The sequence below is a fragment of the Corapipo altera genome, unplaced genomic scaffold (genome assembly GCF_003945725.1).
Source record: "Corapipo altera isolate COAL_440 unplaced genomic scaffold, ASM394572v1 2b, whole genome shotgun sequence".
NCBI classification, from domain to species: Eukaryota; Metazoa; Chordata; class Aves; order Passeriformes; family Pipridae; genus Corapipo; species Corapipo altera.
In genome coordinates, this window is record NW_020884874.1 from 17,176,684 (window position 1) to 17,197,846 (window position 21,163).

Genomic DNA, 21,163 nt, shown 5'->3' on the forward strand with positions numbered 1-21,163 from the left:
TTTTTTTTTTAACATTCCTACTTCCATGGACAGCCTCTGCTCATAGTCCCCATAGAATGAGTCACTTTGGGTACAGGACTTTTCAATCCTGGAGGCAAAGGCACAGAGAGATCCTGCTGGAATTTAAAATTAGGAGCCATGTCAAAAAGCAAGGATAATTTTCCACAGAATTTTATACTGCTTCACCATCAGCTGAAGCCCACAGATAGGGATAAAAGATACCTTTCTAAAGTTATAATCTTGCTCTGCTCCAAGTTTCTTGGACTTGGTATAAAAATTATCATGTTGAAAATGCTAACACCTTCAGAAAGCAGTTGGTCACCCCTGTGAATTGTGATGGCTCCTGGCTTTAAAATCTTGGTTTTAGGGCCCTGTGATTTTATTGTGAACATTCCTTTATATTTTCAGGCTATACGTTTTGGGTTCTTTGACATTTCCTTACAGTTGGGCAGAGAGATCTTAGACATGCTCCTCGTATGAAATTTAAATGGCTTAGCAGGTATGAACAAAAGGCTGTCAGTAAAAGCTCCTGAGCCCAGAGGGTTGTTTGCCAATGTTTGACTCCAGTGAATGGTCTATTGAAGAACCAGGATCCCCCAGTGCTTTTAAAGCACATGTACACACATTACATTGTGAAAAATAGTAAGTTTTTGGCTGACTTTTTATGGACTGAACAATAATAACCTGTGGGCATTTCCTACATTTTATTGAGCAATTCTGTACCTGCCGGAGTCAGAAAGATCTTTTCATTGATTTTAACAGAGGTTGGAGTGGATTCTTAATAAGGAGGAGTTATGGCTTTCAGCTGGTTGTGGCTTCCCATAGAAACACCTTGCTGATAATGGCATTTTAAGTTACAGTCTTGCAAAGAATATTGACATGAAGTTTTCCAAAGTTTCTTCAACAAAGAAGAAGTGTATGCCTTTGCATATATCACTAAACTACAGGAAATGTATCTCCAGAAATCTCTCTTGAACTGTTGGTAAGTGTGATTAGAATCACAGTCTTAATAAATACATTTAAAATGTTAGCACTGTGTATGAATGGAACACTTAAAACCCTGAAAGGTTTGGGTGCTGCATAGACAGGCAGCTCTGCAAATGTTTTGTTCAACCAAAGAGGAAAGGACACTGAGATTTCTAAGCTCTACGCTAGTACAGACTCAAAGCTAAAAGTAGCCTTGAGAGTATAGACTATCAAGCTAAAAATTTCCCCGTCTATTGACAGGTATTAATGCTACCTGTCTTTATAAATATATTAAGATGATTGATATTGAAGCATTTATAAAGTATTTTGAAGATAAAGCAGAATGCAAATGTGTAATACAGTAGGAGTTCTAGGCCTTTCCAGTACAAAGAAGCATCTGTCAAAATGAGTGTTTATACAAAATGGGTCAACCAGGTGATCCTCAGCTAGTGTTACCACTCTTTATTTGACAGCACAGAATGTGAACTCACTATTCTAATGGAAATATTTATCTCTCTGTGAGTAGCACCATACTATAAAACCTATTCAGGCACCCTCAGTGTTCCAATAGCTCAGTAAATATTCAGCATATTTGGTTTCTATCTTCCATATACTCAGTTTGGGGCATCATTTTGTTGGAGTAGACTCAAAGCAGAGAACTTACAACATATCCAGGGTTACATGGGCCTTGAGTACAGAACCCCAAAGCCCAGCCTGAGCGCACTCACCACAGAACTAAATTTTACTCTCTCAAAAAAAATAAACCAAGAAAAAGAAAAAAGTCATACCCAAACAGCTTGGCACATTTCCTTATCTATCTGGTTTCTGTGGATTGTTGTTTGGGTTTTGCTTGTTCATTTGTTTGTTTTTGTGGGGAAAGAAAAAATATGGGAGGGGCCTAAATAAAAAGACATGCCACAGTTTTAGAGAGAAGTGTGGGTCCATTAAAGATCTACTTTGGGAGTAAAAATTACTTGAGAGATCTTCAAATTACAGAAAGTGTTTTGAAATATGTTTGGCATATCTTCAATGCATTTTTGACAGCTGGAGACATGTTGGAGAAATTTTTGAATTAATTTCAAATATCACTCTCTCCCTTTGTGATTTCTTGAGTGGGGTGTGCTAGTAATTTATTTTTAAAGAGGCAATGTAGGTTTCTAGATGCTGTTAAAGAAATCCAAAATAATTTTTTTGCACCCTGCCACTCTTCAAAGGAAAGGACACTGAATTAATTTACATATATTTGTTAAAGATTGATTCCCCCAATGGAATTTACATATCTACTTTCCCTAATTATTCCTGAAGTTTCACCTATCAACTGTCAATTTTCCATAGAAGAGAAACAAAACACTTTGACTTTTCCTGACAGCAAAGAGCTTTAAAAGAACTAGAATGAAAACTGGCATCTTGCACGCCTTACCTCCCTAATGTCTACATTACTGATAGAACAAGCACTAATAACTCCTTTTTATGTGAGCATTAGAAACCACAGTTTTGCCTAAACAGCCAGTAAAAGAAATCAACAAAATATTTAGTTTAATAATGGTTGCCTTGAAGTTTTTGTCATCCTTAGTATTTGTCTTAAATGACAGACTTGTTGTCTGACTTTCAAATTAATGATGAATTGATTGCACTGAATGTATTTACTCATTTTTAGTAGAACTGAAATACTACCTGTCATTTTAAAATATATACAAACCCAGGCATTCTGCAGTCCTCTCTTTCTTTCCTTTTCTTTCTTTCTTTTTCTTTCTTTCCTTCTTTCTTTCTTTCTTTCTTTTCTTTCTGTGGGAGCCTCTCTAAAAGGTACACAGAAAGAACAAACTTAATTGTAAATACTTTCACTGCATGTATGAAGTTGAATTTAAAACCAAATGTTTCTGCAGGAAAACTGTGCTTCATTAAAGGATAAAGTCTTCATATAAAATGCAGTTAACACTTGCCAACATATCAGTTAAACTGATTTTAATTTCCTACTTTTCCCAAGGTATTGATACCCTGCTGCACGGCATTTTGGTTATCATTATAATTTACCACACAAAACCTTAGATGTATTTGCTATCTCAGTGATTTGAATCTATATTTGTGTTCCAGGTGTCCGTTGCTCTTTCTTAAGGAGAAGCACTATAAAGATTAGTGGACTTCTTTCTTGGACCGTCTGAGAAAGCTGTGGAAAAACTAAGATTTGAAATAAAGAGGCTAGAGAGATATTTTATGTGAAGAGGCAACCAGACCCTCGGGCTGGCACTCACCAGAGTTTCAGCCAGTGGGAGAAGAGAGTGCCCAGGGAGTTCTCATCCTGCCCTCATGACTCCTCATCCGTAGGAATGGTAGGTTAAGGGCTGTATTGAATCTAGCTGAGATGGGGCCTGTCTGCACTTCATCGCAGGCACAGATCCAGCTAGTGCTTTATTTCATCCTCATATCATATGTCTTTTTGTTTACTTATCAGCCATAAAGTTATTTGGTTTCAGGAAACGGTCTCAATGCAATTAAATAGAGGTTGTTTTTTATATTAATGCAGCATCCAGTAAGTTTGGCCATCAAAAATTCTGAGAGAAGTATAATCAACATACATTTGCTTTATATCAAGCAAACATGAGCATCTCCTTCTTTTTCTCTTCCAGTCCTATTTCTCCCTTTTGAAGAGTAGAATGTTGCCTTTTCTGCCATGCCTGGTACCATTAACATAAACAGTGTGGTCACCAAAACCCCTCTAATGCCCTCAGTGGTGGCACGTGTTCCATCCTCTACCTCACACAAGAGAGAAATGCAGTACTGTCAATGGCTGCTGGCCAACACCTTTCCTGAGTGATGCACAGTTGTCATCTTTGTGGTAGACTATGACAAACAGAGAGAATCACTAACAGGATGCAGCACACTTACCACTATGAGAAGCTAAGCTTTCAGAGACTCATTTGTGAAAAGTGCTGGAAAACAAATGTATTTTCTTATCAAATTGTTCAATTAGTCTGTCTTCCCAGCTGGGCAGGAGGAAAGAGCACAGGGGCTCCTCTCCAGAACAACCTATAAAAAGATTGCAAAAAGATTTTTTTCTTGAAGAACTCATAGGTAGCATTTATTGTAACTTTTCTAGTGTGTATTTTAGCCTTCTCCTATTAAAATACTCAATCTAAAAAGTTCACCTTGTGTTTTCTTACTTACTTTTTCAGCATTTCCAAGGCTAAATAAATCTTATTGCTTCATATGCAAAGTGGTAACTCACTGAGTACCACACACTGCATCCATTTCTTCTTATAGGCAGCTTTGCAATATGGAACATGTTATGATCCAGCCAAGGCCCTTTCACTTTGTCCTTCTCCACAAATTATCTAAGATTTCAAACGGTCTGTAAGGAAATATCCCGGGGCTCTCACTTTGGAGTTTAAGTCCTTCTGCCAGCCTTTCATATTGATTTCAGTTTGTTGCATGTACATTTATTTGACATCCAAGAGCATTTGTGACCCTTGGGCATCTCCTTCAATGTGTTCCTAGCACATGTTCTCCAGGATGAAGCATACAGCACAGCAGTTGGACCCTGCTCATTCCTTCCCCTCACCATACCGCCAGAGACCCCAAGACAGGGGATGCTGAGAGCCTGTGGGGCACTACAGCATCCTGGACCTTCTGGTGCTGAGTGCACTCTGAGATTTAACAAACAGACAGCACAAATAGATAGCTACATTTTGAAAAATGAGATTCTACAGCTCCTTCCACATCTCTCTGAGGAATGTATTTGTAAGTGTTTTTGTAGAATTATGTCAACAAATTAATTCAGACTTACCAAGGCTAGAAGATGAAATCTACAAAGCTATCACCCCAAAGTCCACTTTACAAACAACATATTTTGTTAATTTTTTTTCTGAATTCTGCTTTCTGGTCACCTACAAAACCCACCAACACAATATGGCTGAAGATGAGCTTGCCAAGGAAGATTTAATACATCATATAAGAGAAAGTACTTAAAAAAGAGGAAAAAAAATTAAATCCAAACACTCAAACTCTTCCTAGAAGAAAGAATAAAATAAAATCAAAGCAAGCAGAGTTACAGCACCCCCCCAAAACCAAAACCAAACCAAACAAAAACAAACAACAAAAAAACCAACCCAAAATACCCATCCCCAAGATTTAAAAAAAAAAAGGTTGAAGAAAATTTGCTGGTTTCTGTTTTAACACGCAGCTGAGTATGTGGTACAGCTTTCTAAAACTAGCAGATAAAAGGAGCCCCTTGCTCATCCAACCTGCCCTATGACAGGCACTCATCACAATGCTGTTCCCTGTGGCAGACCTCTCTCCTTGCTTGAACAGTAGCAAAAAGAGCAATTGACTTAAGAGATTCTTGCAACTTGGGGTGCCTCACCTCATTTTGGGCAGTTATGACTTTCCCAGAACATTGTATTTCTGAATATTAAAACAAATTTAAATTTAAATACATAAAATATTATTTTCTGTCCCTGGGCTGTGTTTTCTAACCCAGCACCATGGCAAAGAGACAGGAGAATGTCTCCCAACTTCCACATGGACACTAACTACAGTAATGTTATTAAAAGCTGAGTGTGGGAAAGTTATTTTTGCCACACTCCCTTTAGTAGTTAATTTTAAGGTCTCATTTAAAAATCACTTCACAGCAGCCCATTTCAGGAATTGCCATGACAGAAAGCCGGTTACACCATACATACTGGAGTACATACACAGATATTCCCATTTTCTTTCCTTCAATATCTATGATCTTCTGTGGAATTAACCAACCTCCCCCCCTACATTGTTGGGTTAATCTTTTTCAAATCAAACACACCTAAACATATCACTTACCAAAGTTCTTCCTTTGTTGTTTCGCACTCTTTTAAAGTCCACAGACCTTTAAAGACTTGGAAGCACTGTAAAAGAATTGGAAGGGAGCAGGCTTTTTCACTTCCTCCCCACTCCAGAGAAGCATTGGAAGGAACAAGAAAGCATTTTCATTTGTTTCAATTTGAAATTAAGTCATTGTCATCCTGCTGAAAACACTCAGCACACTTGAATGACAACCACCATGAAGCTTGCTTTCAGAGATGCCAGCTGACCCTGGCTCAGGTGAGATTAGAGCGTGGGATGTGTTAGTCCAGCTATTTAGTGTAAATTTGAAACTAACTCTTGAAATTGTTTCTGCTGAAAAGTTGAAATACATTATGGAGATAATACCATATTCCATCTATGCCTGGTTTGCTTCAGCCTGTGCTGAGTATAAAAAAACATCAGTGCAAACAAGAATTAAGGAATCCCAAACCAAACCAACAAAACTGAGCAACCTATACAGTGTTCATTTGCTGGATCCCAGTCAAGTACAAAGACTACTGGAAGAAGAGGAAAAATGGTCAGGTGGGAGTATAGAAGCTGAAAAACACATAGGCTTGCAAAGAGGTGAGTATCTGTCTTCCTTAAATATTTGCGTGCCTGTGACAAGTCTAGGATACACACCTCACTGGCAAACTCAAAGTAATAAGTAAGATCAGGACATCATGGTACTGTGAGGAGTCTTTGCATGACCACACAGGTGTGTGGAAAATGCAGACTTGTGTGTGTATATCAACAAAATAATTGTTACATTCTAGTCTCTATTTTTCCTGAGGTCATCTGCTAATTCAGTTTTTATTTTGCTGTGCTGGACTGTAAACACAGACAGCAAATTGCAGAGCATGTGCCCCTCCCCCATCCAATTTTTGCAATTTTCTCCACGTGCTAATTGGTGTAGGACTCTAAAGCTATTTCCTTTATCAAGTTGGCTTATGTTTTCAGAACACTCAGAATCCATTTTGGTCTTTGAAATCTTCTTTTACGGTAGTTCCCTGGAGGCCATAGTCAAGCAGCTGCCTGTCAGAGTGCTTTCCTAAAATGTTCTCCTCTCTCAACCCCAATCTCTAAAGTTGCTCGTCTTGGTATAAATGTTCTTCTTCTAAGAAAAAAACCATGCCATAATTATGCTAAAAATCAAGCATCAAAAAGAAGCCCATGAAGTAGTATTTGGCTCTCAACTAACAGGGGCTGAGACCATGCCTGTGAAATCACACCTGAGCTATGACTTCCTGTCACATTTACTTTACTTCTCATTTGTTGTTTGTCCTCAAAACTAAGATAAGAACTATCTGAATGACCATGTTCAGTGTTGCAGCATTCTCCTTTTCTTGATTGGCATCAACCAATATAGTATCAGAAAAATAGCACCTTGTGGGCTTCAAGGCAGACTAACTCCACAAACCACCTGTAGTTCATAGCTCATAAAATGAAGTATGTGACCTCAAGTCCCCTGCCTGTGCTAAGCCTGGTTTGGGGGCATTGTTATTTTTTAAATCTTTCACAATATGTACTCAGAAATCTCCTTTACTGAAGGATCTGTTCACATAAATTGCCTGTTTCTTTCCTTGGCAGTGTCCCTTGCTCAGCATTTTTTATCCTCAGTGGCCCAAATCAACTGTTCAACCTTTCTTGACCACAAACACAACATTTAGTCAGTATTCAAAACTTTTTCATTGACTGTAGCATTCAGGATTTTTATATCCTTCCATACATTTCGTAACTGTGCTTTTTGGGAAGTTCCAATCTCGTCTAGATTTTTTATACTCTCCATCCTCCCAGTTCTTATACCCAAAGCTAGTGCTTTCTATGCTGTTGCCCAAATAACAAGTGAATAAGATTCCAATCTTCATACTGGTCCTGGTCAGTTCACTAAATACTTTTTTTTCTCTGTCTCTTGCACAAAGATTATAAATCCTCCAGTGGAAAAACTGAAGGCCGATTCCTCCAGCCTTTGTGCACTGCAGTTGCCCCCTGAATGCACTATAGGATCCATCATACCTATCTCTGCTACCTTTAATCCACATACCAACAGTTTACTTGTATTTAAGGACAGAGACCGCTGCAGGCTGTGATTCTGACTGCTTAAAGAACTATCATCTTAGAAGGGGTCTGTGTTAACGAAGGCTATTATTTGAAGTAAACGAGTGCCTTAAAGGAAGGCACATTGAAGTAGAAACAAAGCCTGCACTTCTTCCCTGTTTTTTTTTAAAGAAATTTTTAGAAGCCTCTGCCACAGAAAAAACCACACAGCTATTTTCTCACAGCTGTAATTACAGCTCACTGTCACACTAGCTGAACCAGCTCGTCTTACTGGAGGAGAAATATTAGAACCTATATTATGCCTAGTGCTTTTATGCTCCATTTTTATCCTTATCCCTGAAGTAGTCTGACCTGTGAGAACTACTGCTCAAACACTGCTGTATTTCTTACTGCAACGGAAGCTGGAAACCGTGATCCTTTCAAGAGATGAAACTAAGTAGCAACCTATTTACACAGTTTAAAAGGCACCAACTGAAGTTTCAATGATGTGACTTTAGTGCAACAGAAAAGGTTGCAGCAGTGTCATAGCTTTCTGTGATTTCCACCTAATTTAAAATGAAGGCATACACCTCTTCAGCAGGTGGTTTCAAACATTTTCAGTAAACAGAGGCAATTTTGCATCGTTAATCTGTATGATCAGGAAATTTCATAACAACTTCATCCTAAAACTGGGGAAAAAGGCTACAGGACCAGGTTCTGTGCTGAAGATAGTTCCAACTGTGGGTCCAGGTGGGCTGTTTATTGTACTGCTCATAGATACAGCAAGTCGACCAGAAAGACTAACAAAATATTAAGTAGAGAGACTTAATGTCCCTGATAACAAATGAACTGAGATTTCCCCTGCTGGGACTCAAACAAAACAAATGATTTCCAAAACTTTTCTGAAACTTATCATAGTTTGACTTTATGGCTACTACAAAAACCAGCTCACTGGTTATCTTGAGAGAGAAACTCCAGTTCTATAATATCTGGTTTCACATTTTCTATCAGAGCACAAAAGGTAACTTTCTTCAACATTTCAGGATTCAGCAAAATACGGTGTTGTTTCAGATATTATTCTAGAAGACTAGATACACAAAAGAAAGACAAAAGTTTTGTGCTGTGAAATTAAAAGAGCTCACACGGCTTTACACCTGGCAGGAAAATGCACAGATATTATCAAAATTTGGAGGTACTGTGTTTTGCCAGATGCCGTTTTTGTGCTCATTACCAAAGAACTCCAGGGTACTTGAAAGCTTGCAGAAAGATCATGTTTTTCTGCCATGCAGAAGACAGAGTTTGTTGCTGATTTTTCTTTTTAACATAGACTTCTATTTTTCTGTTTTATTTAGTGGAGATTTGAAAAATTTTCTGAGCATATGGGGATTTCAAACTTATCTTGATGTAATTTGTGAAGCTGGGACTATTTTCTAATCCAGATGGAAGCTAGAAGTCATTACAAGAGTATTGAAATCAAGCTGTTGTATCTCAACAGGGCACAAAAACATCTGTTCTTTGTTGGCCAAGACACAGTTAACAAACATTATTATTAGGTAAGCATCCTATTGTGCCTGTCATCATATATGTCAATTTCTGCATAAATTAGGACTCTAAACCCAACAGCAGGGAAAGAATTAATTTCTAAGAAGCGTGGGCCAAAATAACATTCATGCCTGTCAACCACCACCACAATCAACAACATCCTTTTACTCAGGCTTAAAGGAAAAACATCTAGTAAGCCCAAAATAATTTAACAACACTTCTATATTATCTGTATCTCAAAATTTTGCTCAAACAGAACCTCTAATTCAGAAATTAACAAAGGTTTTTCTTAATAAAGTTGAAGGAAAATTTATGGGACTAAACTTCTGCATATTCTGAAAGTCTTATCCTCAGTATACATAATCTAATCCTAGCAGATTACTCAACCCCAGAAACTAAAGCCATAAATGAATATTCACAGATACCCTTGACTATCCTGGATTTGCAGAGGTTACAAGATCTTTGACTATTTAACAAAAGAAGAGTACAAGCAATAAACCACCACAAAGGTTCTTTTGTGAGATTATGATCACTTAATTCAGACCTCTACATGACACAGGAAAGTACAGCTGAAAATGAGTTACTTTTCAGTAGAGAGCAGAGCACTATAAAAGCAGCTTTTACAATTATTTCAAGATCTCAAGGTTTCTTCTGACACAGCAGCAGAGTGAAGTTTAAAAGAGGCCCTTTATACAGTCATTTGCCAGTCCAGGTGGCCTGGCCATGCAGTGATCCTGCAACATTTTTTCTCAGGCTGCCCCTTCCTTGTACTTTAACATTTCAATTCAAGCTTGAGGCTCAATGACAGAGCACTTGCCTACCATTGCTCCCCTAGTCTGCTTTTCTTAGACTTTTGATTCTGAAATTGTTAACTCATTTGAAAGAGTATGCTCCTTCAGTAGCTTTGGTTTTCATGTTTCTTGAAGGAATATTGTGTTTCTTAATGTAGAATGTAGGACATAGCATAAACTAAGAAAATATATTATCTGAGCAACTTCCCAAATGAAATAAATCCCAGTAACTGCTTGTATATGGTGAGAATACTAAGCTACAAGCTTCTAACTCATATGCCTGTGACTGTTTTCCAGGAGGCAGACTCTCTTCCAAAGCTGTTTTTTCCCGGTGGCAGCATTTACCCAGGAAGCATGAAATGTAAATACTAGGATCCCATTTACCAGCTGGGGTCTGATCTCTCTGGACCCAGACAAAAGGTCAAAACCTGAGTCTCTTCACACCTCCTTCTGCTGGAGTTGGGTCATTATGATCAGGGAAGGCAAATTCAAAGGGCCAAAAGAAAGAGGAAAAAAAAAAGAGCAAAGCCTCTCTCTATACAGGATGCTGAGGTTTGCAGACTCTTCAGTCTCCATGAAACTGCTTTAGATATGTCCAAGGATTTACAGCTCTTCAGTGCTGGATCCTAAGATCTGGTTATTCTGGGAAAATTCAGATAGTTTGAACACATCCCTAAGTTACCTCCTTGATTACCGTTCTATAGTAAATGAACCAAAGCCATCAAAGCAACTCACAGAACTCCTTCCACTGGCAACTACACAGACTAGGACACTGGAGTCATCACGTCCCAGTTTTAGAGCAAAGAATACCTTCTTGTACACAGCAATCATGTTTTTTGGAACTTATACATTCCTTTGGTTCCTTTCATTATGTGATATTAAACCAGTTTCAACTTGTGGTGGTTTCACCCTAGGCCTTCCTGGAGACCAACTTGTAACCAGGAAGGAACTAGAAAAGTGATCACAGAAGTATTCCATGCTATTCCTTTACGTAACTGGAGGTATAAATAAAGCCAGTGGGAGGGATCGCGCCCTCTTCCTCTCTGGCGAGGTTTGAGAATGGTGGGTCCCTGTTTCGGTCGAGCTTATCTAGAGCCGAGGCCTACAGTGACTGCCGCTATCCGCCACGCGTGAGAGGAGAGCCTTGGGCCGCGTCAAGTCACTCTGCCTGTTCGAAGGGAAGTGGTGAGATTTCTGCTAGTTTGCCTTCGGGTGGCTGTTTGACTTGCTCGGTCCTTGCCCCTTTTTGTCTTTCTCCCTTTCCCTTCCCCTTCCCCCCCCCCCCCCCCCCGGTGGTATTTTCCTTTTGTGTATCTGTCTCATATGTAAAATATATATATATATATATTTGCTATAGCTTTGGCTGCTTAGTTTTTTTTCCCTCTTTTCCCTCTCTGGGAGGCGGGTCCTTGTTGTCGAGTTTCAGGGAACTTGGCGGGAAGCCAGCTCGAAACTTGTACACAACTTCATTCCTTTTAAATTTGAATCATCTCACACACCTCTATGAAGCTTTTTGTGCTTCTCTGTTTTCTGACTTGATGCCCATTTGCTCTGTGTATTTACTGCATGTGTGAGTCCAGGTTTCATTTCATGCTGCTGAAGAAAGTAGAGACAATGTACCATGCAGGCTTTAGCCACTTGACTGAGTCTGTGCTAATATTTCAAGGGTAATAGCAAGCAGAAAGATTTTAAGGAGTCTTGAAACCTATGGACCGCTCCAGGGCTGGAGCTGCTGGTACCTTGTGATATTGGTGCCGGTGGTGTCTCACTGCCTCAGGGAGTGAAATATTTCCCTCTTCAAGTGCCCAAGGTCAGGAAGACTTTTCTTCCACTGCACACTCTTTTTATGAGAAATACTTTTTTTCCCTCTGGGTCAGGTTTCCATAGTCCCCTCACTTCCCTTTTTTCTGTCTTGCACAGGTGTAAAGAAAAGGACACTGGCACAGCATCTATCTGGGGGAACAGAGCCGGTGTTCTCAGAAAACAAAGATGGTATTTGTTGCCACTGGATGAGATAAGAGAGAAGAAAGAGCTGCACAATGAAACAATCTGTCTCTTCTGATTTTACACTTAAAAGCAGATTCTAACATTGTCTTTTGCCTAAGAGACCCTCAAAAGGTACTATTATTGGAGAATGATATTTCTGATCTGCTTCTTACACATAATATTCCCTCTACATACTTTCCCCTGATCTTGCTAGGAAGAACTTCTCACAGATTTTTCAATCATGAGCTATTGAAAAAGCTCTTTAGGTCACCACAGTCAGCTACAGTTACAGAAATTATGTGACTCTGAGTACTCAAACAACATAGGCAGAGTTCCCCTTTGCAGAAAAACCACTGGCAACTATAATACCTTCCAGTTAAGGGGGATTCTCCTAAGGAAGACTCCTTTGCTGTAATGCCAGAATTCATTTGGGCATTTGCACCAGTCATGTTTAATGTACAGGTGAAGTTGGACACAAAAATCTTAACAAGGATTATGAAATTCTGATGTGAATGGACTCCACTGTCCCATACACAGCAGCTCTCCACGAAAATAAGTATTCAGTCAGCCTAATGGTAATCTACATTTTTGGTCAGGAACCAAAAAAGCAAAACATAAATATCATTCTGGGCAGTACAGAATGTGGCTTTTGCTTTCCACTACCCTAAAAGCTATACATCTCATCTGTCAAAAAATTAATCTAGACTTCTAGACTAATCTTCTCAACATCCTTTACAGACAACAGAGGAAGATTCTTCCAGAGTCCAAACCATTTAGTGCCAGACAGACACTAAACAGGCAGGATGCATCAGTCTGTGAAGATGGCGTGTTATTTCCACAAAATGTGGTGACCAGACAGCTAACTTTGAGTGCTAGACCCAGCACTTTGACTGTTAAAGTTAGCCGAATGCTGTTACCTCACAGGGAAAGCTGGAAATGTTGCAATTCTGTTGCATGCAGCACTTTCCAGTGTGCACACTTTCCAGTGTGGCAGAAGAAAAAATAGGGCAATTTGAGTATTAAGAAGCCAAATCCAGTGAATGTTTTCAAACCTCATTTACTTACCTTGCTGTTCACAGGTAGGAATTAACAGTGGATGTCACAAAAAAGGAATTTTTTAGATCTGGAAGAGGTGGAGCTATGCAATATGGATGGAGGCACTGAAAAAATCTGAAAAATAGTATTTCTCTAAACATTTCTCTGCCATTTATAGTGTTGGATAGGTAATACCATGTATCTCAAGTAAAAGAAGAAACTTAGGACATACAGATGACATGGTATCTTTTCAAACAGTCCCTGAAGCAATGGGCTGAAAAATAATACAATTTCCTTTTGAGATTTTCCTTATCCAAATATATTGATCTTCCAGACAAGAATGACTCCTTAACAAGAACAGTAAGTGAGAGGGTATTAAAGTAGGAAAAAAATATAAAATAATCTTTAAATAAAAATTTAATTCACTCTTACTTTACAGAATATTTAAAAGCACTATAGAATTTTACTGTCAGTTCTAAAAATGATCAACAAGAGACTGGAGTGATTTTAGCCAGTAATATATAAGAAACTTTCTGAAGAAATGGATGCAAGCTAAGTGAAAGCAAAGTAATATTTTGTACACCACAACTATAATCAGAATCTTGCATTGGTTTATTCAAATTTTGCTTTCTTGGAAGCAAAGCTTACATGTTTGTAAACATCAAATTAAACATTGCTTAATTTTACAATTTGCTAAACAAATACTTTTTTACCCTTAAGGGCATATGCAGACCCATCTATTTGTCTCACAGTTCTCCTGTTGACCTGTGCTTCAGTGTTTTTTTGAAACAATTGGTTCCTGTACAATTTTAATGAAGCTTAAAAATTTCTTCCAATACTGTGCAAGTCATAGGCAAGGCCATTTTGAAGTGTGTACTTCCTTACATAGTTTTTTGATCAGTACTTAACTAATGCAACTGTGAAAAACTATACATTTTCAGGAAAATGTTTAGATTTTGGTCCTGTACTTAAAGACCTTCTATAATCAAGTTGTTTACATGAATTTGAATCACAAGCATGTACACAACAAAACCACTATACCTATGTTTCTTGGTCTATGCATAAAAAGTATGTTTTCTACTTACACTAAAACATACAAAAAATAAACTACAAAAATTGTTTACACTTGATTTCAGCAAAAAAAGCTTTCTTCAAGAAAAATGATTCTTCTTTTTTTCAGCCATCATAAAAGGAATGCAAGTAAACAATAAATACATGTGCTTTCTCCATATAGACATATTTACACTTGAGTCTTTGGCTTATGTTTAAGTTTCTTTATAAAGATCTTTATGTGATCCAGCCATCATTGCACATTAAAACAAAATAAGCCAGTTTTTTTTACTATATATAATATATATATGCAACACTTGAAACGTATAAAGAATGAACCTTACGATCAATTTGCACTGTTATTGTACTTTAACAATGTATCAAAAGGAAAAAAAATACCATATAGGAAATATTGATACATGCAACAGATGGTCGCTCTAACTGTTTTGAGAGACGGCTGCATATACACACACTAAAAAGTCCTAATTTGCGCAAATCTCTTCTGACTCTGGTTTTCATTAAATAGTATTTATGTGGCACTAAATGTTGATACTGTATACAAGCATAGAAACAGATTGAGTTCTTTTATTAAGATACACAACTTCATAAGAAAAATACTTTGCATTTAAAATTTAAAATCCCTCCCCCCCCCCTTTCCCTAAAATCTTTCTTCACAGGATCAAGAACTGTTGTCAAAACAGCTTATTGAGATTCATGTATTTGGTGAACTTTGCCATATCCCTTCCAACTAAGAGGATTCCAGGTACTCCAGCGCCACATCATAGCAGAAGCGATATTGCTCCTTTAAGGGGAAACAAAAACAAAAACTGAAGTTAAATAAATATTCTAAAATCTTAGCAGCAACATCTACAACCAAGAACACTGTTTGCTAACTAGTAAGCCAGACATGCTTGGATTTTCTATTTTTTTCCCCTATTACACAAGTAAAGTACGTTACCAGGTCTGATTTAAAAACTCACCCTAATCAATGAAGTGGAAAAAATCCCTGACCATGGAATGCAATTATGTGCTTCTCTGATTTTTTCAGCTTCTAAACTGGTTTATCAAACATGAAAAGCTCTGCTCTCAGTCAGAGCATTCTTGCAGTGAAAGCACCTCGACTCTTACACTTGATCACTTATACTTGAGTTAGCTGATACTGAGCAGTAACTAATGCCTGCTGCTTGGACAGCCAGTGAATGGATGGGGAATACTGAGCCATGATACAAGGCTGCTCAGGGTCCACAGCCCCTTTGTACAGTCGTGTTGATGTAACATCCAAGAGATCAGATGCACATTTAAAAGAGAAGGTAAAGCTAAAACTTCATTGTGGTTAGTATTTTCCCTCAACAAGGCTGCTGTTGAGACCTGATACTGGGAGAAAGGGAGGAGGAAGGAGAGAGGAGAGGTGAAGAAGAAGAAAAAACAAGAAAATTAATGCGATCTCTATTGCCCTTGTGACTTAACAAAATAAATCTGCTTTTGTGATTTATTTTTGTTTGCAAAGGAAGACAGCGTGATCCATAAGCAGGAAGTTGTGGGGATATCTTAAAGGCTTTGTTGTGCTGCTCATTGTTGTTATCTGATCATGTCGCTGAATGTAGGGCACATGACAGTGTTATATATTGGTTTTCCTGGTTTGTTTTCTAACTAACGACTCAACATCTGCAGCTGTTCAGGAGTTCTGAATAAAACCCCACACAACAGAAATACATAACTACAAAAATTTTGTAACTTCAGTTTAAAGCTACAGTGGAATTCAGGTCTATTTTGAAATGAAATATTATTTTGCAGAGCGTTTATCAGAAACACACATAATCTACCTTGGCCTCCCTTTAATTTTCCATGTGATCTGACCTGTTTTCTTCACAGCAGTCAACTAAAATCCAGGCAGCAATTTAATATGTTGTGTCTGAGATGTCTGTGGCGCAGGAGAATGCAAAGTATTTGTGGTAAAACCAGCAATACCTAACCCAATGTCACTGCTGTTACAGGACGTTCTATTTGTTACCATGTTAACTATCTTCTTAATTTATGTGATGGCAAGGGATGGAATTGATGCACAATAATTAAGAAAATCATGCCACAAAAGCTACTTGATACTAAGTGAGCACTGACACTTGCAAAAAAGGGCAATATGGGGAGAGGCAGCTATAGACATTTTGCTCAATATGCAAGTTCACAAGGTCAGAAGCAATTTCCAGTATGCATATACTGCGAAATGTTTTAAATTTCAATTGGCATCCCAGATTTTTATGCTGTAGGCAGCCATCTGGCTGAAGACACTGGCTGCTGGCAGTGTGAGAGTCAAATGGCAGGAATTCCCAAACACTATCTTTCAACCTGCTTTCACATTCACCTACGAAAAGGAAAAATGTCCGTGTGGGAGAATTTTTTTTAAGGACTGCTCAGCTTTTCTGACTGAAGCAAAAATTCCTATGCATATGCACTCATACTGTATGCATAAAGATTATCCAGAAGAGCGAAGATTATTTTGAGTTCTGGTAATGTACATACAGATATTTAGTCTTGCAGTTTTGCTAATTCAGACTCATATTTTTTATATTAGTGCAAGGTGATATAAAGGCTACACAAAAGGAGAAAAAAACTCCTGATGGTTTCCTAGAAAACCCTAGCACCTAGGGAGACATTCCCAGAAACTGATAAAAGGATTAAAATGAAGAAAGGAGTGATATGGAGTAACATGGTCTTTTTTTCTCGAACATCCTGGCTGCCAGGAACTGAGGAAGTGGACCCTTGGGCCTATTTCATCTGTCTATCACCCCAAAATTAGTTTATTGACTATATCCACTCAAACTGCCTAAAAAAAAAAAGCATAAAAAGAGATTTGACAGAAGCAAAAATAGAGGAGAAGTTTCATCAGCTCTGTGGGGGTGACTGATGGGTTACCTTTTCTATCTCCACCTTCTCGGGACACCTTGGGCTGAGTGATCACTTCATTAATATATACCAATTTTACTTCTGCTTCATAGTAATTTAAAATTTTTAGGTATTACTTCATTGTAAGTTGCTTTTGCTTTATAGTGTGTATTTAAGTTTTTTGCTTTACTTATTCTTTGTTGTCTCACTTATTTGTAAGTTGTTTTTGCTTTAGGGCATGTGCTTAAGTTTTTGCTTTACTTATTCTTTGTAGGTTGTTTTACATCTTTGTAAGTTGCTTTTGCTTTAGCGTGTGTCCCTATGCTTGGCTTTATTATTACTATTACATAGTTTACGTGTGTTTTTGCAGTTAGACCCTATTCCAGACAAAATGAACCCCATAAATTGTCACAAATTTGTATTAATAAATGTGGTATTTCATGAACTGTTAGAACGAGTCAGTTTTTACGTGCTGACAGTTTTGTTGACGGTGAAATAACTCATAGCAGAAACCTGCTGAGGGGTTTTCCTACTGCTATTAAGGGTAGTCCTGATATAAAAAGGTATCAAATGTCCTGTCCGTCTCAGCAAATCTGTTAAGCGAAGGGTCTCATTAGGTGAGACGCTAACAGACTCTTTTGGACATTAAAAGGCTTTGATCTCCTGGGGGAGACACTGATAGACAAAAAATAACACAGGTTGGACAGAAAATTCTTCTTTTCTGCCACTTTTCATGTGACAATTAGTTTACTGTTTATATTGTTTATTATTTAACTGTTGGTCTCAATGATCTTAAGGGTCTTTTCCAACTTAAATGATTCTAGATTCTATATATTCATTTGCAACATACTAGATCCAAGGCTTTGATTTTAAAGTTCTGAGGTATCATTTTGACTACTACGAATCTGAGTAAAAAAGATTATTGTTATTCAATAAAACTTTCAAAGTAGCAGTTGTTACTAAGGAGAAAAATATTCACATATCCAGCTACGAATCTATACTTTACAGCCTATTTCTACCAAGGAGAAATGTCTTACAAGCCATTTCAAGATGGCTTGTTTGAGCACAGCCTGCTGCAACTTCCTTTCAAACAGACAGGGTTATTTTGGGAGATTCTGTTAACTCAGAATATTTTCTGTGAAAATCATGCTATCAGTACAAGAAAAGTACTGTAAAATGCTTAGTCACTCCTCTTGTGATGCTGACTTGTGTGTACACTCAGTATCTGTCCCTTTCTTCTTGTGGCCCATCATAGGTTTGCACTGTTTTGTGGGTACAGGAATGAGAGAGCAGCTCACACAACAAGAGAGCCTCTGGTTCCCTTGCTGTTTGCAGTAACCCTGATGGGCTGGTACTTACCGGAGTTTCTACCATGTTGGGCTTGCTGTTCCGCAAAGTCTTCACAGCATGGAAAACATCCACCACATTCTGCCTTTTTACCATCTCAACCACAATGCCAATGGCACAGAACATCCCACTCCGGCCACCGCCATTTCTGTACACAAGGAAAACAGGTGGTTATATATCACTACGACCTAAGAGAACACCCAAAATGCATTTCTCTTCTTTTATGCTGTAAGCACAAGTGATTCATAAGTCCCAGAGGGAGATCAGAATTTAGGAATCTCATTGCAGCACCAGTGAGTTTGGTCTAAGAAATTTGGTTTTTCTGACCTTTATCTCAATTACCAGTTTTGAATTCTGTCCTTACAGTCAACCGTGCTGCCCAGCTGTACTGTAAGTCTAAATTACATATGCATTAGAAAAAAACCCCAAAACACAAGTTCCAGGGTAAGTAGAGCATTAGAAATAAAAAAAACCCCAAGTTCAATGGCAAATAATTTTTCCACTTAGTTTTGGAAAGACACTCACTTAAATTATCCTGTAATATGAGGATTATCTAGCCAGATAGAATAAGCAATTCAATATCTTGTTGACCTTTAGGCACACTTCTGAACTATTTTAATATTATTTTCAAAGAAATTAGGGTAGATATTTCCTCTTATGAAGTTTGAGGTGGGATAGGCAGAAAGGGGTCACTAGTTCATTCTGAACATTTAAACAGAATCCTTTTAAGGAAAAATGCATAAACTTTGTATTTAAATAAGGTAGGAAAGAGATCAATTATTCTCTGCTTAGGGAGGAAAAGATGCCATCTTTTCAAAACTCTCAAACCAGCTCCCATTTAAAGCATCAGGTCCAGATAAGCAGCCAGCAGTCATTTACTGACAATAGTTGTAGGATCACGTACTGCAGTAGAACTTTTCTCTGGTTTCATATATCCATAGTTTTCAGTTTAAACACCTCAAAATATTGTAGGCATTCCTTCTGGAAAAAATGCAGCACACTATATGCAAGAGTGGCACAAAAAAATAACTATTTGGCAAATAGTTATAATAACTCAGCAAAAAAAGACTTCCTTCTGAAACCAGGCAGAAGTTGTTTATCTGTAAAGGTTTTGTACCTGAAAAACATGCTATTATGTACAGAAGAAGGCAAATACACAGTATCACAGTAGTATCATGTTCCCATGGTACCCTGACCTGATACAGACAAATCCAAAAGTTGACTAAAAGCAGTGGTTCTTACTTTCTTTTAATAAAAGTAACAAGGGCATGTGAAAAAGAAGGTATCAATAAGAATACTGCTTAAATTTAAAACAAGAAGTAATTTATAACCATTTATTTGAAGAACAGCAATTGACTTTCTCCAAGTTACTCACAGGCAATGAATGATGGTCCGGCCCTCCCCTTCTTCACATTCCTCTTGCCATTTTTCAACCTGCAGAATTAACTTCAAGAAGGATCTCTTGGAAGCTGGTACATCTCTGTGAGAAGCCCATCCCAAATACTGGAATTGCTGCACCATCAGATAGCCCTCCTGTGGCTGAGGGAAAACCAAAGAGCTTTAGGTCAAAACGACACCTTTACATCTTAGTTTAGAAAACAAAACCATAAAACTAACATGAAATCTAAGTGTTTATATTATGAACAGATTCCAACAAGTATATACATTGCATGGTAGGCTCTCCATTAAATTGTACCACTTGAGCTCAAGGAAGATGTCAAAAAAGGGAAAAAAAAGAGGACTACATTGAAGACATCAGCACAGTTTATCAATCACTAATGTAACCTATTCTGACTTTTAAATGGACAAATTCCCTAGATTCTAAGTGCCAAGCCGGTTTAACATCAATAATCAATAAAAAAATCACTGTTAAGTTCTTAGACCTGCAGAAATGAAGACAGATCTCTGACTCCTAAACATGAACTGATTCCATTACAAATAAACAACAAGTAATATTGGTGCACAAATACAACTACGGTCCTTGAAGTCTTCCCTTTTTGCCAGATGATAATCATGACAGCCTTGCTGCCAGTCTCTGAGCTTTCCATACACTAGATGTGATAGAGGGAGAGCTTTGAATACAATTAGACTGTCACAAGAAAGGCCTCAATAACAGGAAGAATAAATAGTCTATTCACTTTCTTGCAGCTGAAGATGACGAAAAGGAGTAAGACTGTGGATTTTAGAAAAGGAAGAGCAGAGCAGAGAGATATTTAAAAACAAGACGTATAGGTAAAAAAGCCACAGGAGAGGAAGAGTAGAGGAGTAGAAAATCAAAACATCATAGAAAAATAAGAAATGGAAAAAACAAAAATAAGAAATGAATAAAAAAAAATAGAAAAAAAAGAGGAAGTCTCAAAATACAACAAAAAAGTGCTATGATGTAATATTTGCCAGTGTGCCCACACCCACACCCTCCTGTAGTTTCCAAACAAGGCATGAAAAGCTGAAAATGCTTTTCATAGTTCTGAATATAAGCAAAATAAAAGTTTGAGTAAAACACTGGCCACATGAAAACTGACCTCTGCTCTCTGAAAAATGAAAATAAAAATCAAATAAGAAGAAAAATCTTTGTGTATACACAGTAATCAGTTTTCCCCACAGCTATCCTTCAACATTAATGAAAATTAAACATATACTCCAAGTACCAGTCAGTGGTAAAGTCAGTACTGGATGAAAAATACAAAGCAGTGTTGGTAAGTAAAATAGGGATT

The 21,163-nt window shown here is 37.8% G+C and overlaps 1 protein-coding gene across 15 annotated transcripts in view; it reads right to left on the reverse strand.

Moving 5' to 3' along the window:
* Positions 1 to 13,761: 13,761 nt before the first annotated feature.
* The window catches only part of PTPRK (protein tyrosine phosphatase, receptor type K), a 393,103-nt gene continuing 385,701 nt past the window's right edge, over positions 13,762 to 21,163 (reverse strand). For all 15 annotated transcript variants that reach the window (XM_027633191.1, XM_027633178.1, XM_027633156.1 and 12 more), the window contains 3 exons: positions 19,825 to 19,988; positions 18,462 to 18,597; positions 13,762 to 15,024 (listed from right to left, as the gene is read on the reverse strand). In XM_027633191.1, coding sequence (XP_027488992.1) covers positions 14,971 to 15,024; positions 18,462 to 18,597; positions 19,825 to 19,988 — 354 coding nt within the window. In that variant the 3' untranslated portion in view covers positions 13,762 to 14,970. The remainder of the gene's footprint in view (positions 15,025 to 18,461; positions 18,598 to 19,824; positions 19,989 to 21,163) is intronic.